The 18445-nt window shown below is 39.8% G+C and overlaps 1 protein-coding gene across 1 annotated transcript in view; it reads right to left on the bottom strand.

The window, feature by feature from the left end:
• The window catches only part of ENPP3 (ectonucleotide pyrophosphatase/phosphodiesterase 3), a 74726-nt gene extending 63912 nt beyond the window's left edge, over positions 1-10814 (bottom strand). Inside the window, exons 1-3 of the mRNA XM_043592385.1 lie at positions 10650-10814; positions 7023-7098; positions 1348-1470 (exon numbers count right to left, since the gene is read on the bottom strand). Of these exons, the coding sequence (XP_043448320.1) occupies positions 1348-1470; positions 7023-7098; positions 10650-10727 (277 nt within the window). The 5' untranslated portion in view covers positions 10728-10814. The remainder of the gene's footprint in view (positions 1-1347; positions 1471-7022; positions 7099-10649) is intronic.
• Positions 10815-18445: the final 7631 nt, after the last annotated feature.

Here is an 18445-nt window from a genome sequence, read left to right as displayed (position 1 = left end):
TGGTCAGGTGGGTAAGGATGTAGGGAGGTCAGGGCACCTCGCAGCTGAGGGTGACAGAACTGGTGGATGAGCCTCCGCCATGCCCTTGCTGTTCTCCCAGGCTGTGTGCTCAGTTATGACATCAGTGTAAATAAACATCTGTGCTAAAAACAGCAAGAGGCTGCACCGCCGTTGTTTCCTAGTGCCACCTGCCAGTGTCTAAAATCAACATCAGCCCTGTGCGGAGACAAATGCATTGAACAGGTAACTGCCGTGTGCTTCCATTGTGCACAAAGTTCTTCATTGCCCTTCACTTACTATTTACTTAGAACATACTGGGAAAGGTTTAGTAAAGGGAATACACATCTTATCTACAGTACGTTGTCCCTTCCCTCTTGTCCTTTTCAGAAAGCGTAATCTGAGGAGTTCTGTTATTCTAGTCTTACTCTCCTTGCATCACTAGCCACCCCCGTACACACATGCCATCACTGGTTTCTTAAAAAATTAAACATTGTGAATGGTCTCTTCTCCCCAGAGAATAGTGTTTTTCAAGTTGCGTTCTGTGGAGCACTGGCATCAGAATCACCAAGAATCACCAGCTTTCCAAGTGAATCTTATGCATCCTAAAATCTGAGAGCCACTGCCAATGAAACTAAATAAGATGATTAACTTGAGTCATAGTGAAACTCCATTGTGACATCTGTACTCCATGCAACATACACAGCATCTTGTCTGCTAGAGACTAGTACTCCTCAACCTCAATCAAATCAAGTGTGAACTCTATGTTTAGTACTGTAAAGGGGGGAATGGTAATCATAGATCCCATACACAAGCTGTTATGAGTTAAATAATGTCCCCACAAAATGTTGGAGTCCTAGCCCCCAATGTCATGAATGTGACCTTGCTTAGAAAAAGATCTCTGTAGACACTCAAGTTAAAATGAGGTCCTTAGTGTGGGCCCTATCCAGTGCGACTGGTATTTTTATAAAAAGGGGAAAGTTGGACATGAACTCACACACACAAGGAAGACTGCAAAGACACAAGAGAACTCTCCGTGAAGACGGAGGCAGAGTTTGGGGTTACGCTATCACAAACCAACAACTGCCAGTGACTGCCAGCAACCCACCAGCTAGGAGAGGGGCAAGGGACAGATTCTCCCTCATAGCCCTTAGAAAGAACCAACCTTCAAAACAGCTATATCCTGGCTTTCTAGCCTCTGGGACTGTGAGAAAATGAATTTCTGTGGGTTAAGTCTCCCCCTCCCCAGTTTCTGTGTGATGGCGGCCCTAGAAAACTAATACACATCGGACGTGCATTCGTGAAAGCACAACCAACATGTTACAATGAACTTATCCTCAGAGTCCATACTTGATTTCACACAGGTGTCTTCAAAATCCCAGCAACAGTCACCCCGCTGTTTACATTCCATATCACACCGGCAGCTCTCCAGTCCTCTGAATGAAGAATCAAAGCATTTCTTCCTGCAACTTCCTGCAGAGTGGAGGAAATGAGAAAACCAGTGCTTAGGAGTTATCTGGTATCTCAGAGCTGGATGAAGCACACAGAAGAGGTACCTAGTGCAGACCTGTGACCTCTGTAGGTCAAACAGGTATTTTGTTATTGCGCTGTATGATTCATCAGTGCAAAGTGATAAATAATAAGTGATTTTCCCCTAGGACTCCAGAGAGGTCCCAGACTCAGAAATACCATGCACCATTAGGTGAAGGTAGGGGGGACAGGCAGAGGCTAAATGTAGTGGAATTGGGTGAAAGTCTGGAGCCGGAACAGCAACTATCCATCCCACTCTGTCTTCACATTGAAGGCTCATAATCTGGAGAAATTTAGGAAAAGTAGCTTTCCTCACAGAGGCAGACACAGAGGATAGCTACGAGGAGAAAAGAGGAACATGCCATATTCACAAACGTGAACAGATGGTTACCAGACATTTGAGGATGGCAAGATAATATCCAACATAAAAACATAGACCAAAACAAATAAGAAGAGAAAGAAAGAAAGAAAGAAAGAAAGAAAGAAAGAAAGAAAGAAAAGGAAAAAGAAAAGCTTGATTGAAAAGGAAACAATGCAAGGAACGGAAGAGTTAAACACAAATATACACACGCACAGCTAATGGTGAGATCCTGTGAAGAGACAACATTGTATCCATGAAATAAAAAAGAAAGCTATAATTTAAAAAAGAGAAATAACATCCTGGGAATAAAAACATGAGAGATAAAAACATAAGAGCGGTAATGAAAAATTCAGTAGAGGGGTTGTGGTAGGCAGAATCATGGTTCCCAACATGACTTGTTCCCCTAATCCCCAAGACTGAATATGCTATGCTGTTTTACATAGCAAAGAGACATTGCAGATGTAATTAAGGCTATTACTTAGTTGACCTTAAAACAGGAATGTGGTACCTAAAAGTGAAAACAAAGAAAGTGGAGATGATATTATTAAAGAATTCACATTATAAAATTCACCAGAACTGAAAAGCTTAAATTATCACATCAACATTTTGCAGGGCAAAACTCACACCAAGAGGTCAACAGGAATAAAGTGATCTTGAAAGCTCACGGAGAAAAATCATAAGCAATCTGTAAAAGATCACAAGTCAGAATGGTATCAAATTTCTTAAAAGCAATACTGGAACCTAGAAGATAGGAAAGCAATGTCTTCATTTTTTTTTTAAAGGAAAATTATGTTCATCTCAGAATTCAGTATCTAGCCAAACCATTAAGTGTTAAGTTAGGATGATGAAGATATCTTTATATAGGTAAGAACTCAAGTTAAATCTCATATGCATCCTATTTTAGGAAACTACTAAAGATGTTCTTTAGCAAAATGAGGAAGTAACACAAAGAGATCCAAAAACTATGAGATCCAACACAGTGGAGAGTCTAGGAAAATAACAACCATAGGTATATGAGAGCAAACAAAGAGAGCAAACTAAGAGAGCAAACAACACAGATCAGAGCAGCAGGACAGAGGAACAAAAATTAAAATAAAAGATATCACTCTATACCTAACTTTACACTGCCAAAAATGAGAGAGCCAGAGAATGCCAAGAGTTGGTGGGGATACATGGTAAAGACAGAGTAGGTTGTAGCAGCCATTCTAGGAAGCAATCTGGGGCTACTCAACTGAGTTAAAATACAAACCCTAATTATGAGGGAGCTTGGGGCAAGCTGAAGGCAAAATATAGGTTGGTACACACACACACACCCCCAGGTGGAATATGTGTGATATTCCTCGGACACTCCTGGCTACCCAAGAACAAAGGAAAGGGGTTTAAGTGCTTGCCATGGTAATACGGGAAATTAAAGCAAATGAAAAATTAAATTCCCTTACTGCCTACAACCCATTGACAAGTCCTTGAGACAGGCAGAGTGACCTCCCTCTAGGAGCTCAGCTGTTGGATAACGCTTTGCTAGGGGCAAAAAAGAATCTCGGCATAACGTTATCCCAACCTTGAGGATCCCGTAAGTCTGCTTCCTTTATCCCAACTGCCTCAAGATATATGCTGGCAATCATACTCCAAGCTTATGGCCCCCCGATATACATCTAAAGGGTCTCATGACTGAGGTTTTATTAAATGGTAATAAATGGCATTTCCCTAGTAACAGCTAGCCCCTCAAGGTCCTGGAAACCCTGCTGCCAAAATTCCTTAGAGACTTACTCTATCCTTGACCCTCTCCCAATCTGAGGGTATGTAATGAGTTACTGGTCAGGACCCCAGTGAAGTTCTTCCTGCCCATGGGTTCTATCCCCATGCTTTAATAAAATCACCCTTTTGCACCAAAGACATCTTCAAGAATTCTTTCTTGGCCATCAGCTCCAGACCCCACAAACCCTCCATCACCCCAAAATTTCATCACTAAGACCCAGGAATTCTATCCCTGGTAGATGATGAAGCAATCTCACACAAGTCCATAAGGAACCTGCAGGATATATGTGGTGTAAAGGAACTAAAGTCAGTCAGGCACCGGGGGGGAGGGCATAGGTTAAATAGTACATTAGATACATGCTAAAGAGTATTAAGTAGTAAGTAGATAGATGCATAAGAATAGATGCATGATAACAATGTAGATCGATCTTAAGAAACATCCAGTGAAAAAGTAACCAAAAAAGTGTTATACCATTTATATAAGAGGCCTTTACATTTTTATATTCACTCACCTGCTTTGAAACATTTTCTGCACATGGTTTCTAGGAAACAACAATCACCTGGCTTTCCTCCCACATTCCTGACAAATTCTTCCTAGGCTTCATCTGTGGGTTTTTTCCCCCACTGCACGTTCCCAATTCTGTAAGGTTAGTGTGTTCCGGTCACATTGCTTTAAGTCCCACGTATGATGCTGATAACCGCCTCACTGTATGTCCATCTAGAACTTCCCTTCAAAAGACAGCCTCATATATCCAACTGCCTTTGTGGTTTTTCCTCTTGGACATCTAGTAGATATTTCAAATATAACATGTCCAAAAACGAGCTCCCGATTATACTCCCCAAACCAGCTTCTTCTACAGTGTTTCCCATCTCAGTTAGGGAATTTCTGTATTTCCAGCTGTTCCTATCAAAAATCTTGAGGTCATTCTTCTCTCCTTCTCCGTATCCATTCTGTCAATAAAATCTATCTACCACATCAAAGATATCCAGGACCTAAACATGTCTCACCAGTTACAATCACTGCTGTAGTTCAAGACATAAAACTTGTATGGATTATGGCAATAATTTCCTAATTGGTGTCCCCACGTCTCCTCGTTTCACTCTGCCATTTATTCAAACACAGTAGCCTGAATGAGTGTACCGAAAGCAAACCACAGCATGTCATTTCTCGGCTCCAATCACTTCCCAGCACTCTCAGAATGAAAGCCTGTGGCCATATTCAATCTATCAGCCTCACTGATTTGGCTTCTCTTCAGTCCTTTGGTCCATCTCATTTTATGACCAACCTCCTTCTTGTCCTCTTAGTTCGAACTCACTGATCTTGTTACTTGTTAAATGAACTTGCCAGGCAAGCTCCTGCCTTAAGTCTTTGCACTTGTTTTTTTTCCTCTTGCCTGGAATGTCCCTCCACAAATATCCCTGTTTCTCCCTTACTTCTTCAGCTCTTTACAAAAGTTATTCCACATACACCCCCAATCCTACCCCAACTCAATATTTTATAATCCCCTTTTCAGTTTTACTTACTCCCTAGCACTTTATCATATATATATATGACTTATTTATTTTTTTATTGTCTCCCTTCCATGCTAGAATGTAAACTCTTTGAAGGTTCCCAGTAATTAGAATAGTACCTAGCACACAGTCAATGTTCAATTATTGAAGAGTAAGTAAAAAGCATGTGCACATAAAAGAACACATTTTTTAATGTTTTATTTATTTTTGATAGAGAGAGAGAGAGACAGAGAGACAGAGCATGAGTGGGGGAGGAGCAGAGAGAGAGGGAGACACAGAACCTGAAGGAGGCTCCAGGCTCTGAGCTGTCAGCACAGAGCCCGACACGGGGCTCGAACTCACGGACCGCGAGCTCATGACCTGAGCCGAAGTCGGATGCTCAACCGACTGAGCCACCTAGGCGCCCCAAAAGAACACATTTATAAGAATACATACAAACTCAAACCAGAAGAACTACTTTTAAAATTCACACTGCCTATGAAAAGCAGGTTAACTGGAATGGAGAATGGTGAAAATGGTCCAGGGTTGGGGATTAGGAATCAGTGGTAAAAGAATGAGGAGGTGAATATTTCAAGAGCGCTGGCAAAGGAGGGGCTGGAGTTAAATACCAAAGTCCTGGAGGGGGTGGTGCCACATGAGGGTTGACAGACGGAGAAAAAAGGACAAGAATAAGGAACAATGACAATGGGAAGCCAGCCAGTAAGTGCAATAAAATAAGGAAGTGAGAGAAACAGTCAAAATAATCAGAGATTTTGTTCAGAGATTAGTATGTGCCTCTTGCAATTAATTTACGTGATGCAAGGATAAGAGAACCAAGAAGTGATGTACTTCTGTGCACACTTACATCAGAATACCACTACTAAAGTGGCCCAGCAACACTTGTTAGATCTAGGCCTAGGGCTCTGTAGTTCAGAAACACAACCTGTAGCTCTGTACTATAATTCAGAAACACAACAGCCAAGTGACTCAAAAAAGATAGTAATTTTCCAGGTAAGGTCCACCTTTTCAGTTCTGCCATGTTCCCATGCTATCCTGGGAGCACTGAGTGTTTGTTAATTTTTAAGTGAAAACATAACTGAAAAATTGTTTATCAGTCTCACCAAGAGTCTCCCTAATGAAGAAGCAAAAAGACCTTCCCCAAGGGAGTCAAACTAAAAGTTAATCGGCCAAATTAAAAAGGAGAACAAATGATCTCATGTCTGACCTCCTACTTCCCCTTAATAAAAGTATCCAAACAATACGTCACAAGACTTAGACAATGCTTGTAAATGATTTATTTATTGTTCATATTGACCAGATATTGCAAAAAAAGATGTATTTTGATATGTTGCAGCATCTTTCGCCTATTTTTTCTTTGCTTCTCAGGAGGAAAAATAAAGAAACATGAAGCTTTTAGTCTGCACTACATTTCAAGAATGTGTCATTGCCTAGCCAAGAAATAGTGATATTTCAAGAAGAAAGTGATACCTTCTCCCAGGAGGTCCTGGGAGGGGAGTAACCAAGACTTTTGAGGCCAAGTTTATCAGCAGGTAGGAATGACTAGAGTAGATGCGGAGACAGAAGGAGCCTTTGATCTAGTTATCAAATACTCTATGAAGGTGAGAACAAATGAGGGGAAAATACAGGAATCATATGACTCTCAAAGGAGTAAGGGGTGGGGGTAAAAGAGTGAAGTCCAGAAATGACATTGGATAATGCTAACCACAGATGTGGGCTCCCGGTAAGTGCGGTGTGGGAGAAGAAGAAACCTTGGATGAGACTGCTCCACGCAAGACAGAGGGTCTCGAGAGAGGGGACAAGTTTCAACAGTAAAGGTGAGGAGAAAGGAGGAATCAGGAAATGTGTTGAGAAAACACTGAGGGGTTACCTTGCTCCTCTTGTCGCCTGAGTCCAAGCCCCAGGCCCAGTCCAAGTGACACAATCACCAACAAAGCAAGGAGAACCTATATTTAAAATAAGGAAAAGTGACCTTTACAATTTTTAAAAAATGTACAAAGGTACAAAGACCCCGCCCTCCGTCAGTGACTCTAAAGCCACACAGCAAGCTAGTTATTCATAACACCAGATCCAACAGTGACAGGGGAACGTACAGTTTTAAAGGCCTGAAAATAAGAAAGCTCTGGGAACAAGTTTAAAATAGTATTTACTACAGATCTTTAAATTCCAATGTATGAGTCCTGGTTAGTGTAACCCCAGATTGAGTTTAAGTATGGATGAAACTACGAGGGCCATTTACCGTTGCCCACTTCTCCTTCTTAACTAGGTACCTGTTTGGAGATGATTTATCTAAGAGCATTCCTGAGTTGTGAAATCGTTAACTACCTCATTCCTAGGGAGCAGGGGTTTCCCTCCCAGCTCTGTCCTAGGGAGGGGATGAGAATAGTTAATACGTGTGAAAATAGAGCATTCAAATAATTAACTGGCAAATGATCGCTTTGATCTCTAGCACAGACAACGATGTGGAAGCTCTGTGACCAAAGATTGTGTGTGTCACTCATTATCACTACTGCTGACAAGGCTCTTCAGTGTAGTGGACTTTATGCAATGACTAGAATTAAACTGTGATATAATTGCAGAGAATTATTCCCACTCACCTTTTTCCCCACCCAGTAAGTCCAATGATAAGCATGCTGGATGACAGAGCTTGAAAAATATATGTTGCCATAGAATATGAACACAACAGACACATGAATTACTTAGGAATGTATTTTACAACTCCAATAACCTTTGTTATAGCTTTTTAAAAAATCACTTTCATAAAAAACACAATAACAAAATTTGCTTCGATAATACTGTAAACCACTGATTTTGTTTTCACTCTGAAAATCAACTGGAAAATTAACATACCTCACTTTAGAACAGCAGTGGATTCAGGGACTGGGAAAATATGTGAAAATACTATGTAAACAATTCTTTTTTTTAATATTTTATTTTAAGTAATCTCTATACCCAACATGGGGCTCAAACTCACAACCCCGAGATCGAGAGTCACATGCTCTATGGACTGAGCCACCCAGGCATCCCCTATGAAAACAATTCTTACATAAAGTCTGAAACTTAGCCCAAGTTTCAGTGACCTTCCAGCATTCAGTGGAAAGAATGGAGAGGGAAAAAGTGAACATAAATAGTTACTAAATAGCATCACTAGCACTGAGTCCCTTATTATGATGCTAAAAAGCCACACGTGCGTGACCAGGACTAGGAATACAAAGCAGGGAAACACTGGGATATAGTCCTATGGTAAACCTCATAGATTTACAAAATCTATGTAAATCATAGATTTAAAAATTGGTATATTTTGGTTTACATCTTATCATTAGTCCTTTTACCATTCAAACTTGATGGGAAAATAAACAGCATCTAGCTGTCCCTAGGATGCTCTAGAACTTTTTCCTGTTAAATCTTAGTGTCTGTTTCCTCACGACTCGACTTGTTCTGTGTATTTTTGGCTTGCTCTCACATTATTCTGTAAATTCCCTGAGAAGAAGCTTCATTTTTTAAAAATTTTGTTTAAAGGGGCAGAGAGAGGGGGACAGAGGATCTGACAGGCTGACAGCAGTGAGCCGATGTGGAGCTCCAACTCACAAACCATGAGATCATGACCTGAGCTGAAGTTGGACACTCAACCGACTGAGCCACTGAGGTGTCCCAAAGAAGCTTCATTTTTAATCTCCTATAATCACTTCCTCTAAATGAGTAATTCTGAGTTAGCTTCTCGATATTTAGGTGCATATGCATCTTAAACTATTTATGCTAGCTACAAAATGGACAGGGGAGAACTCGGACTCCAAAAATCACCAAGAAGCCAACATTTGGCTTTAGAAAGCCGTATAAAGAGTGCTAGCAACACAGTAGATACATCTAAAGTTTCTTGAATGAAACCTATGTTAAAATTTGGAAACAGGGTATTTCTGAAACTACAATTTTAAAATACTGAGCTTCTAGGGGCCCCTGGGTGGCTCAGTCAGTTAAGTGCCCGACTTCGGGTCAGGTCATGATCTCGCGGTTTGTGAGGTCGAGCCCCGTGTTGGGCTCTATGCTGACAGCTCGAAGCCTGGATCCTGCTTCGGATTCTGTGTCTCCCTCTCTCTCTGTCCCTCCCCTGCTCATGCTCTGTCTCTCTCTGTCTCTCTCTTTCAATAATAAATAAGTTTAAAAAAATTAAAATACTGAGCTTCTATTATACATACTAGTAAACCACTGGAAGGATAGAAAGAAGGAACATAAGTGATGCACAAAATTTTGTTTTCAAGGAGTTTATAATTTCTTTAATTTATAGATGGAATAAATCTAATAAATGGCATAAGAGCTAAAAGAGCACTCTAAAGTTCCCAGAAGGATAATGACTAAATAGAGTATCTTGACAGTTTACTTTGTTATAGCTCCTGGGCTCAATGCTCACACACATTGTTTCATTTACTTCTAGAAACAATGCTTGAGTGACAGAATGGTGGTGACATTACCTAAGGCAAGGAACTTAGGAGAAAAATGCAGCAGGATAGGTGTGAGAAATTATGCAACTGTTTTTGGCTGGAGTTACTGGATGAGAGCCAGCAAGCAGGCATTTGAAGTCTTGTGCCAGAAACTCAGCAAGAAGTCAGACCTACCGGCCTACTTGAAATTCTTGGTTGAGAATATGACTTTTACAACCATGAAAAGATGAGATTGCCTAAAGGAAAGATATTTAGACAAGGTTTGGTGGAATGCTATGTGCAAGAAAGAAGAAAGTCAGCCAAGAATGCAGATAAAGAGAGAAGTCATAAAAATGGGGATATCAATGCCATCGCGGAAGCATGGGGAGAGAATAATTCAAGATGAGAACAGAACAATATCCACATATTGTTGTTATGGAGACACAGCAAGAGGACAGAGGAGAAGGAAAGATTTTCAAGGAGATGACTTCAGGAGAGTGAAAACAAGCAAGGGAACAGGGAATGAACGGGTGAGTGGTGAGAAAACCGGGGCAGTGGATGGAGTTCCCCTTCCCCAAACATTTGAGAGAGTAATCAAATCAAGGAAAGCTTTATTTTTCAGAACAGGGAAGATCTTAACATATAAAAAAAAAAAAAAGCAAAGAGAAAAAAGGTAAAAGAGACCGTCTTTAGGAGTAAAGAAAACTAGATAAAAGCAACAGTCCAACAAAGAATATGACATACAGTGATCTTTGATTTTTTACACTGTGGTCTTAAAAATATTCACGCAATAAAATGGTGATTTGGGATGGGATTATAATCGTGCTAAAATCAATGCTGCAAAGTGTTTTGCCACAAGATGCCAACTTTTTAGGGTGGATCAGATATTAACTCGTTATTCAAATTTCTTAGGCAAAATGGTATTCAAAATATTAACGTGGCATTGGAGCTGTCACAAGGGCCAAAGTGAATGCAATCACTTAAAACTTTACACTCAAAAAGCAACACCAATGTAAATGGGGAGTCATACACTTAACATTTATCACAAAGCTACAAAGACTGAAATTAAAAGCTGTACTTACAATACAAATTATTTTATACGTCCTAACAGTGCTCCTCTTGACAGGTTCTTCCATTGACAGAGTCTGCGTAGACTCCATTAGCCGTATAAACCTGTTTTACTAGAAGACAGTAGTACTCCTTCCTTTTTCTAGTCCAGCAAAGAGAAACTGAATGAGTTACACAGCTGTGAGTAACTTCAATGTTTTGGAAGGTCACAGCTCGTTAATGATTGGACAATCAAAAGGGAGGGAAAAGGCTGTAATGACAATAGTGTCATGAGATGAAAGTCCTCTTCCAGGACATTGTAGACAAATACTACATATTAATAAAAGTATATGTAACAATAATAATAATCAAATTTTAATACAATTTGATCATTTGTTTTCTTCAAAAATAACCCAAAACAAATGGTTTTGTTATAGAAATTCCAGGGAGTTTCTACATTTGTAATACACTTCATTTCACAGTTGAAAGTCAACATACTAAAAATGTGCTTTAACCATATAGGAATCCCATAACTCTGTTCAATTTATATAAAGTACTTAATCATAAAAGAATTATGTCTTCTGTTTTAAAGGGTTCACAGTTTGAAATGTTTTCAGACGTATTATCTCATATCAAACTTAACAACATCCCTTATAAACATTTTATTCCTATTTTGTAGTTGAGTCAAATAAAGGTCTGATTATTCAAAGTCAGGTCTGTGACTTACTTGTCCCAAGTCACATATTTACTAGATTCCAGAAGTAGAACTGAAACCCAAGTCTTCTACTCCCCAAATTCAAGTTAACTTTCACTGAGCAATTAAACTCGCTCTTTTCTTCTTTACATAGACCAGAGCATCCTCATACATGCACTTCATGCTGAGAAGGGGAGTACAGGTTTATGATGAAACAAATAAATTAACAGCAATGTAGCCAGAGAGTTATGGTAAATGGTGGGCATAAACGCTTCCAGCTTAAATGACCCTAAGGCAGTAATTCTCAAAATGTGATTCCCTGGAACACTAGTCCTATGAAAACCTCCTTGGTTACATAAAGCTTTAGAACTCTTTTCTAATGTAAAGATTATTTAAAAAAAAATCCTGTAGGCTCAGTATAGTCTTTGGAAAACACTAAACTATTACAATCTTAAAAGCAGTGAAAAGAAATAGGAAAAGAATCTATCCCAATATACAATGACTTATAAATATGAATATTATTTCTGAAAGTCATGTCAAAATCCCTTTTTCTACTATTGGAGCCCATGCCCTTAAGGAAAACTGCAGAATAAGAGCCATGTTTCCTTTTAAGGGTTTGTGCTGTTCTTTCTCAGCTCAGGATATCCCCCCCCCCAACTTTACCTTCATGCCTAACCAGTGGAAGTACCCGCATGAGTTGCTGACACAGAAGAAATGAGTTTTAGAAGAAGATGCCATAGAGATAACCTAAACCTAAATCAAAGTCCAAAGCCTTCTTTACATGGACAGCAAAGAAGTAAACAAAAACATGTTTGGATGCCTTTGGCAAAAGGTTCTCTGCACAGGATAGACTTAGAAATACCCCAAGTAGTTTTTTTTAATTTTAGTTTTTATTTTTTAAATCCTGAAGCCCAGTGCACTTCAACTGAATTAGAATCTTCTGGATTTGGGGCTAAAATATCCCTCCAAGCCATTTTATATGTAACCAAGTTCAGTGTAAACACTTCATTTTGAGCAGCACATGCACTTTTGAATTCTCTTTTGCAAATATTTATTACGGATTCTATTTAAACTTTAGGTTTAAGATAAGACTAGAGGACCTCTAGAGCTTGACTACTTTCCCAAGATCACCTTGGTTAGTGCTCTCAGAAGTCAGATTCTGCCTGGTGTGGAAACTGCCACTTCAGGGGGTACTGTTGTCATCATTGCTGTTGTAGCAAACATTGTAAGAAAGAAAAATCCAGTCTACACCACAATTTGTATCAAAATTAGGAGATTCCTAGGAATTATGGATTTTATCTAGTTTTCTGACATATAGCTTCAATTTTTCTATTTGCACTTATGACAATCTATCTAGTCTGCCTTGACTCTCAATAACAGTGCTCTTACTTTTACCTTCCTCTCTGTGATGGTAGTTTTGCACATCAGTTTGGCTAAGCTACGGTACCCAGTTATTTAACCAAAAGCTAATCGAGGATATTGCCATGATGGTTTTTTCTGTAAAGGTGGTAATATCTACAGTCATTTGTCTTTTAATGAAAGAAGATTACCCTTAATAATGTTGGTGGCTTTCCATCCAGTTTCAGACTAAAAGAACAAGAAATTTTGCCTCAAGATTACACCATCAGCCCAAGTTTCCAGCCTGTCTGCCTGCCCTGCCCTGTAAGTTTCAGACTTGCTAGCCCCCACAATCAAGTGAGTCAATTCCTTTCTCTCTCTCTTCTCTGTCTCTCTCTGTCTCTCTCTGTCTCTGTGTGTGTGTGTGTGTGTGTGCGTGTGTGTGTGTGTGTGTGTCTTTCTCTGTCCATCTCCCTCTCCCTCTCCCTCTCCCCCTCCCCCCCACCTCCACCTTGTTCTGTTTCTCTGGAGAATCTTGACTGATACATCCTTTGAACATCTCACATTTTTCCTTCTTTTTAAGACTTTACCTTATTTTAAACTCCCTTCCTTATTTGGCCCTCCAGGATCTATTATCTTGGTTTTTGTCTTCTTGATTTCTAACTTTTTGTCTTGGTATTTTCTATAATAATTTGTATACCTTGACTCCAGAAGTCTTACCTGGTACTGATACCCCAGTTGCACTCAAATGCTCCTTGCTGGTACTCTCCATGATGTCACTTGATTCTATACCAACTTTGTTCACCAGAATACCACCGACTCTGGCTCTGTGTTTTTGTTATTATTTAATTACCTCTCCCCACTGCCCAAACTTCCTTCCTCTCTGCTTCTACCCTCATCCTCTATCTTCTTTCAACCCTGAGAACACAAAAACACCAGATAAGAAAGTCAAGTGGCCTCTGATAAAGTCTTGCCTGTCTCACTTACTGGTTGACTCTTAACACCAAATTCTACATTTTAAGGTGATCTCAAATTATCTCAAAATTACTAAATTAATGGAAAAATATCTTAGTCTTTCAGATCCTGAGGTGAGTAAACCTCAGGGAATTTACCTGAGACACTTACACGCAGGAGTAGTAGAGACGTTAGATTGTCCAGTCTCTAGTCATATTTTCTGCTATTAGCGATTCCCCTAAATGAACCCTAACCCCAACCTTTTTTGAGTGTCTCAAGTCTTAAAACTTATTCCCAACAGGGGCACCTGGGTGGCTCAGTTGGTTAAGCATCCAACTATGGCTCAGGTCATCATCTCACTGTTCATGAATTTGAGCCCCATGTCAGGCTCTGTGCTGATAGCTCAGTGCCTGGAGCCTGCTTCGGACTCTGCGCCTCCCTCTCTCTCTCCCTGCCCCCACTCATGCTCTGTCTCTGTCTCTCTCTCTCTCTCAAAAATAAATAAACATTAAAAAGAAAAACTTATTCCTAACAGTTCACCTGAGCATTGGACTCTGGACAAATCCACACCTTCCATGCAACTTAGACTTTGGAATACAGTCACCTGGATCTGATCCTATTACTCTCTAAGTTACTTGAACCTTGTAAGCCACTGTATTCTTTACCCCTGTAAAAAATTAGAACAATCTGCACCTTCTGGGTTCTCTGAAAGCTTCCCTGTGCAGACTGTAATACTTAATGGCTTAGAACACTTATCCTCTCAAAGGCAGCGATCATTACATCTCCTACCAATCATAAATATTTCTCACACTCTACAAGGTCCTTGTGCCCACAGAATACTGAGAACTTTTCTAAAATCAAAGAAAAAAACAGCAAGTATGCTGCTGTCTTGGGAAAGCCCCGGGGGCATGCCAACATCAACTTCCTTAAGGCTCATAAACCTGTCCTTCCTGGTTCCAGCACTAGAGCTTTGGTGGTAGTTGGACAAGCCAGACTGGGAAGGCCCAGAGAAACTGGATACACTGAGGGAGGTGGTGAAGTTGAGGCAGATACTGGGCTCAGGCCCAGCAGTAGGAAGAAGTCCGTTAAAATTGAAAGACTTCAAATAACACAATAACAGAGGGGCAGGTGGCCAACTTCAAGGAGGGCCTCTTTTAAGGAAAAGGCAAAAAAAAACCTACAGAGAGGTTGACGAGCATGCCTAGCAAGCAAAAAGCTACCCTGATAGGCAGTTCCTTAGTATAGGAAAGGCAGATGCTAGTCTTTGGCCAGTGAAGATCCCGTATTGGAGCTAATTCCAGGACTGGCAGTCCAGGTGGGACTGGTGTTAGCAATGCTGAACCAGGGCTGGAAGGAAACATTTTACCTGAAGGTCAAAAGCTCAGTGTGGGCCTCAGGACCCAAGTTCTCAAAACTGAAATATAAGTAAATAAATAAAGTGTCTGGGTTACTAGACATCCAAACTATGACTATAATAAAGTAAAATCAATTCCCATAGCTTGAGATCAATATTTTGCAGTACTATGTGTGTGAAATGACATTTTCCAACATAAAACACATAATATCTCATTGCCAATAAACACAGTTGAACATTTATAATCAACTTAGAGATAGGGAACAGTAATTTTGAACCTCAGGTAAATAAAACATTTTCTCTATAATTATTGTGTTTTGAATTTTATCAATAAAAAATTGCAAAAATTTATTTAACTTAGTATATAAATATGCACACATCTCTGATTTTATATACATAACTACATAATATCTTTAGTTTTGCTTTTTGGCTCATAATGTTTAAAATATTTACTAACTGGACCTTTACAGTATTGCTAATCCCTAATCTACCCCTAAATTCTCCCAAGTTTCAAAGACTGCCACTTACTTACCCAGCCACTAATGTACTTACCCAGAGAAACATTCACCAGCCTGTCATTTGAACCACCAATTACCATCTCTTGTGATTCAGAAGTCAGGAAGCTGGTCTGATGCCTCCTAAAGCATTGCAATTATTTTCTACTGAATAATCAACATTTCTAAGGTCGTCTCTAGGTCCTGGAACACTATTTCTCTTACTTTGTCTCAAGTGCAGAAATATGGCCCAGGAATGTCAGAATTCTAAGACTCTTTCCTATTCACTTCAAAACTCAGAAATAATTTTACTTCCAAAAATTTTCCAAGCTTTAGTAGGCTCTTCGTGTTTTCAATGTTCTCAAGTGGACCTCATTTGTGACTGAAGTTCTAGAGACATCTCCAGGAAGACATCCTAAAACTAGAGGGCTATCATACTACCTGAGTTCTCCAAGGCTATCCAAGGTCTATGAACGTATAGGCTGTGGGTTTGTTCTACTTCTCTGAAGCCTGGAAGGAATTGAATTATTTCCCAAAACTCTGGAATCTCTCTGGCATGTCAGCTCCATGCAGGCAGGAACAAGTTCAGTTTTGGCTTGCCATTTGGTCCATTATCTGTCACAATGGCCAGCACCTAGAAGACATTCAATAGACACTTGTTAAGTAAATCATTAATGGTTTCAGAAACAACCTGGGAGGTCTAAGCCCACTCTCATAAATGTCTAATAAACGAAATTATAATAAATTATGATAACTTCATTAGATATAACTTCGTATGTGATCCACATCTTTTCCTACATCTATAGCATTTCAGAAATAGCTATCACTTCAGAGGTAAGACTTGCCCATGAAATAAAAGCCCTTTGGATGCTTTCGTTTAATTCAGAGTAACAAATAACAACTGAGCACCATCAAGCCCTAGATTTTATGCCAGGTGATGCAAGAATGTTTAGCATCTACTCTAAAGATCTTCTGTCTGGCAGAAGAGACATTTTTAACCATAATACAGTGTGATATGTGCTATCTTAGTTGCATTAATGAAGTGCTACAGGAATGGAGGAGGAAATAATTGAAATTTTCTCAGAGACAGGGTGCCTGCGTGACTCAGTTGATTAAGCATCAGACTTTAGCTCAGGTCATGATCTCACGGTTTGTGGGTGTGAGCCCCATGTCGGACTCTGTGCTGACAGCTCAGAGCCTGGAGTCTGCTTCAGATTCTGTGTCTCCCTCTCTCTCTCTGACCCTCCTTTTCTCACACTCTGTCTCTGTCTCTCAAAAATAAATAAAAATGTTAATTTTTTTTTAATTTCCTCAGAGAATTCAGAAGGTATCAACATTAGTTTGCTAGGACTGCCATGACAAAATACCCCAGATTGGGTGGCTTAAACTACAGAAATTTATTTTCTCACAAGTCTGGAAGCTGGAAGTCCAAGACCAAGTTGATGCAGAGCTGACTTCTCCTAAGGCCCCTCTCCTTGGCTTACAGATGACCACCTTCTCTCTATGACTTTGCATGGCTGGCTCTCTGTGCATGCAGCTGTCTGATGTCTCTGTCTGCATCCCAATCTTCTTTCCTTCAAAGGACACTAGCCATATCGGTTAGGGCCTACCCTATTGACCTCATTTTAACTCAATTACCTTTTTAAAGACTCTGTTTCCAAATACAGTCCTATTCTACAGTACTAGGACTTCAACATATGAATTTTAGGGAAACAAATAATGCCATAACTTAAGAGTTAACATTTCTAATAAACATTATCTGACTTAAAAAGTAACTCAAGCACTATTGGTGAGTAGCAGGATCATAAGTCCCATCACCCATGCCATTTATGTTTAGAGAACAGTCTTTGCCCAGGTTTTGTGCACCTGCATGTGTAGGCTTCAAGGGAAGGCCAGTGAGCCACTTGAAATTATGCACAAACTTGAATTTGTGAATATGTGTATGCATATGGATATGTGTGTATTTGCTTTCTCTATAGCTTACATCAGGCAAAGAGCTAAACCTTGTAGAAAACACTTTAAAGGAGATAACAGGACCAACATGGCATGAGAATTGAGACAAAACCAAATTGAAGGACATTCTGCAAAACTATCTACCTGGAATATTCAAAAATGTCAATTTTATGAGGTGGGGACAGGGAGGGGTTACAGAACTGTAATTTGAAAGGCGGCTACAGAAATCTAACAACTAAATGCAAGATGAGATCCCTGATTGGATCCTGGAAGAATAAAATGGAAAAAAAAAAGATCATTGGAGGACAGTATGGAGACAATGGAGGAGATGTGAGTATGGATGCATTCCAGGTAATAGTATTATATTGATGTATAATTTCCTGAGTGTGATGAGTGTATTGTGGCTAGAAAATTTGGGTCCTACATGCATGACTTTCAGAAGGCACATGGTGAAATATTTCAGGTTGAAGTTATGATGTCTGTAAATAATTCTCAAATAGTTCACAGAGAGATAATTAGATTGGTGGAGAGAGGGAGAGGGGCAGAGAAAAGTGAGAGAGAGGAAGAGACAGATAAATAGTAAATGTGGTAAAATGTTTGAAAAATGTGTTGATTGAAAAATTCTTCAAATTTTCTCCATGTTTTAAATTTTTCAAAATAAAAGTTTCGGGGAAAAGGAATAGTTTTTTGAGGAAGCTAACAGAGGATCTGCTCTCCTCCATCTTCCAAACGAGGGAGTATATTGAGGAAGAGGAAGCCATGAAGCTGAGCACACGGAAGATGTCATGTAGGAGAAGGCGAAAGAGAATCACCAGGATGCTATCTGTCCCCTCCCCCAACACACACACATACACAGTAGTCGTGTGGCAGGTATGACAACAGCCAATCCAGACAGGCAGAGGATCCAGGAGGATGTCCCTAACAGGAAGATGAAGTTTATAAATACCTTACGTGTCTAGTTCCTGAGAGGAGATTTACATCTCAGGCAGAGGTTTCTGGATGAATTAGCAATAATCACATCCAAAACTAAGCAAAGAAGAAAAC

This window comes from Prionailurus bengalensis, chromosome B2 (assembly GCF_016509475.1).
Source record: "Prionailurus bengalensis isolate Pbe53 chromosome B2, Fcat_Pben_1.1_paternal_pri, whole genome shotgun sequence".
Lineage (NCBI taxonomy): Eukaryota > Metazoa > Chordata > Mammalia > Carnivora > Felidae > Prionailurus > Prionailurus bengalensis.
The sequence above is the reverse complement of the archived record's forward strand: the minus strand, read 5'-3'. Positions and strand labels throughout refer to the sequence as shown.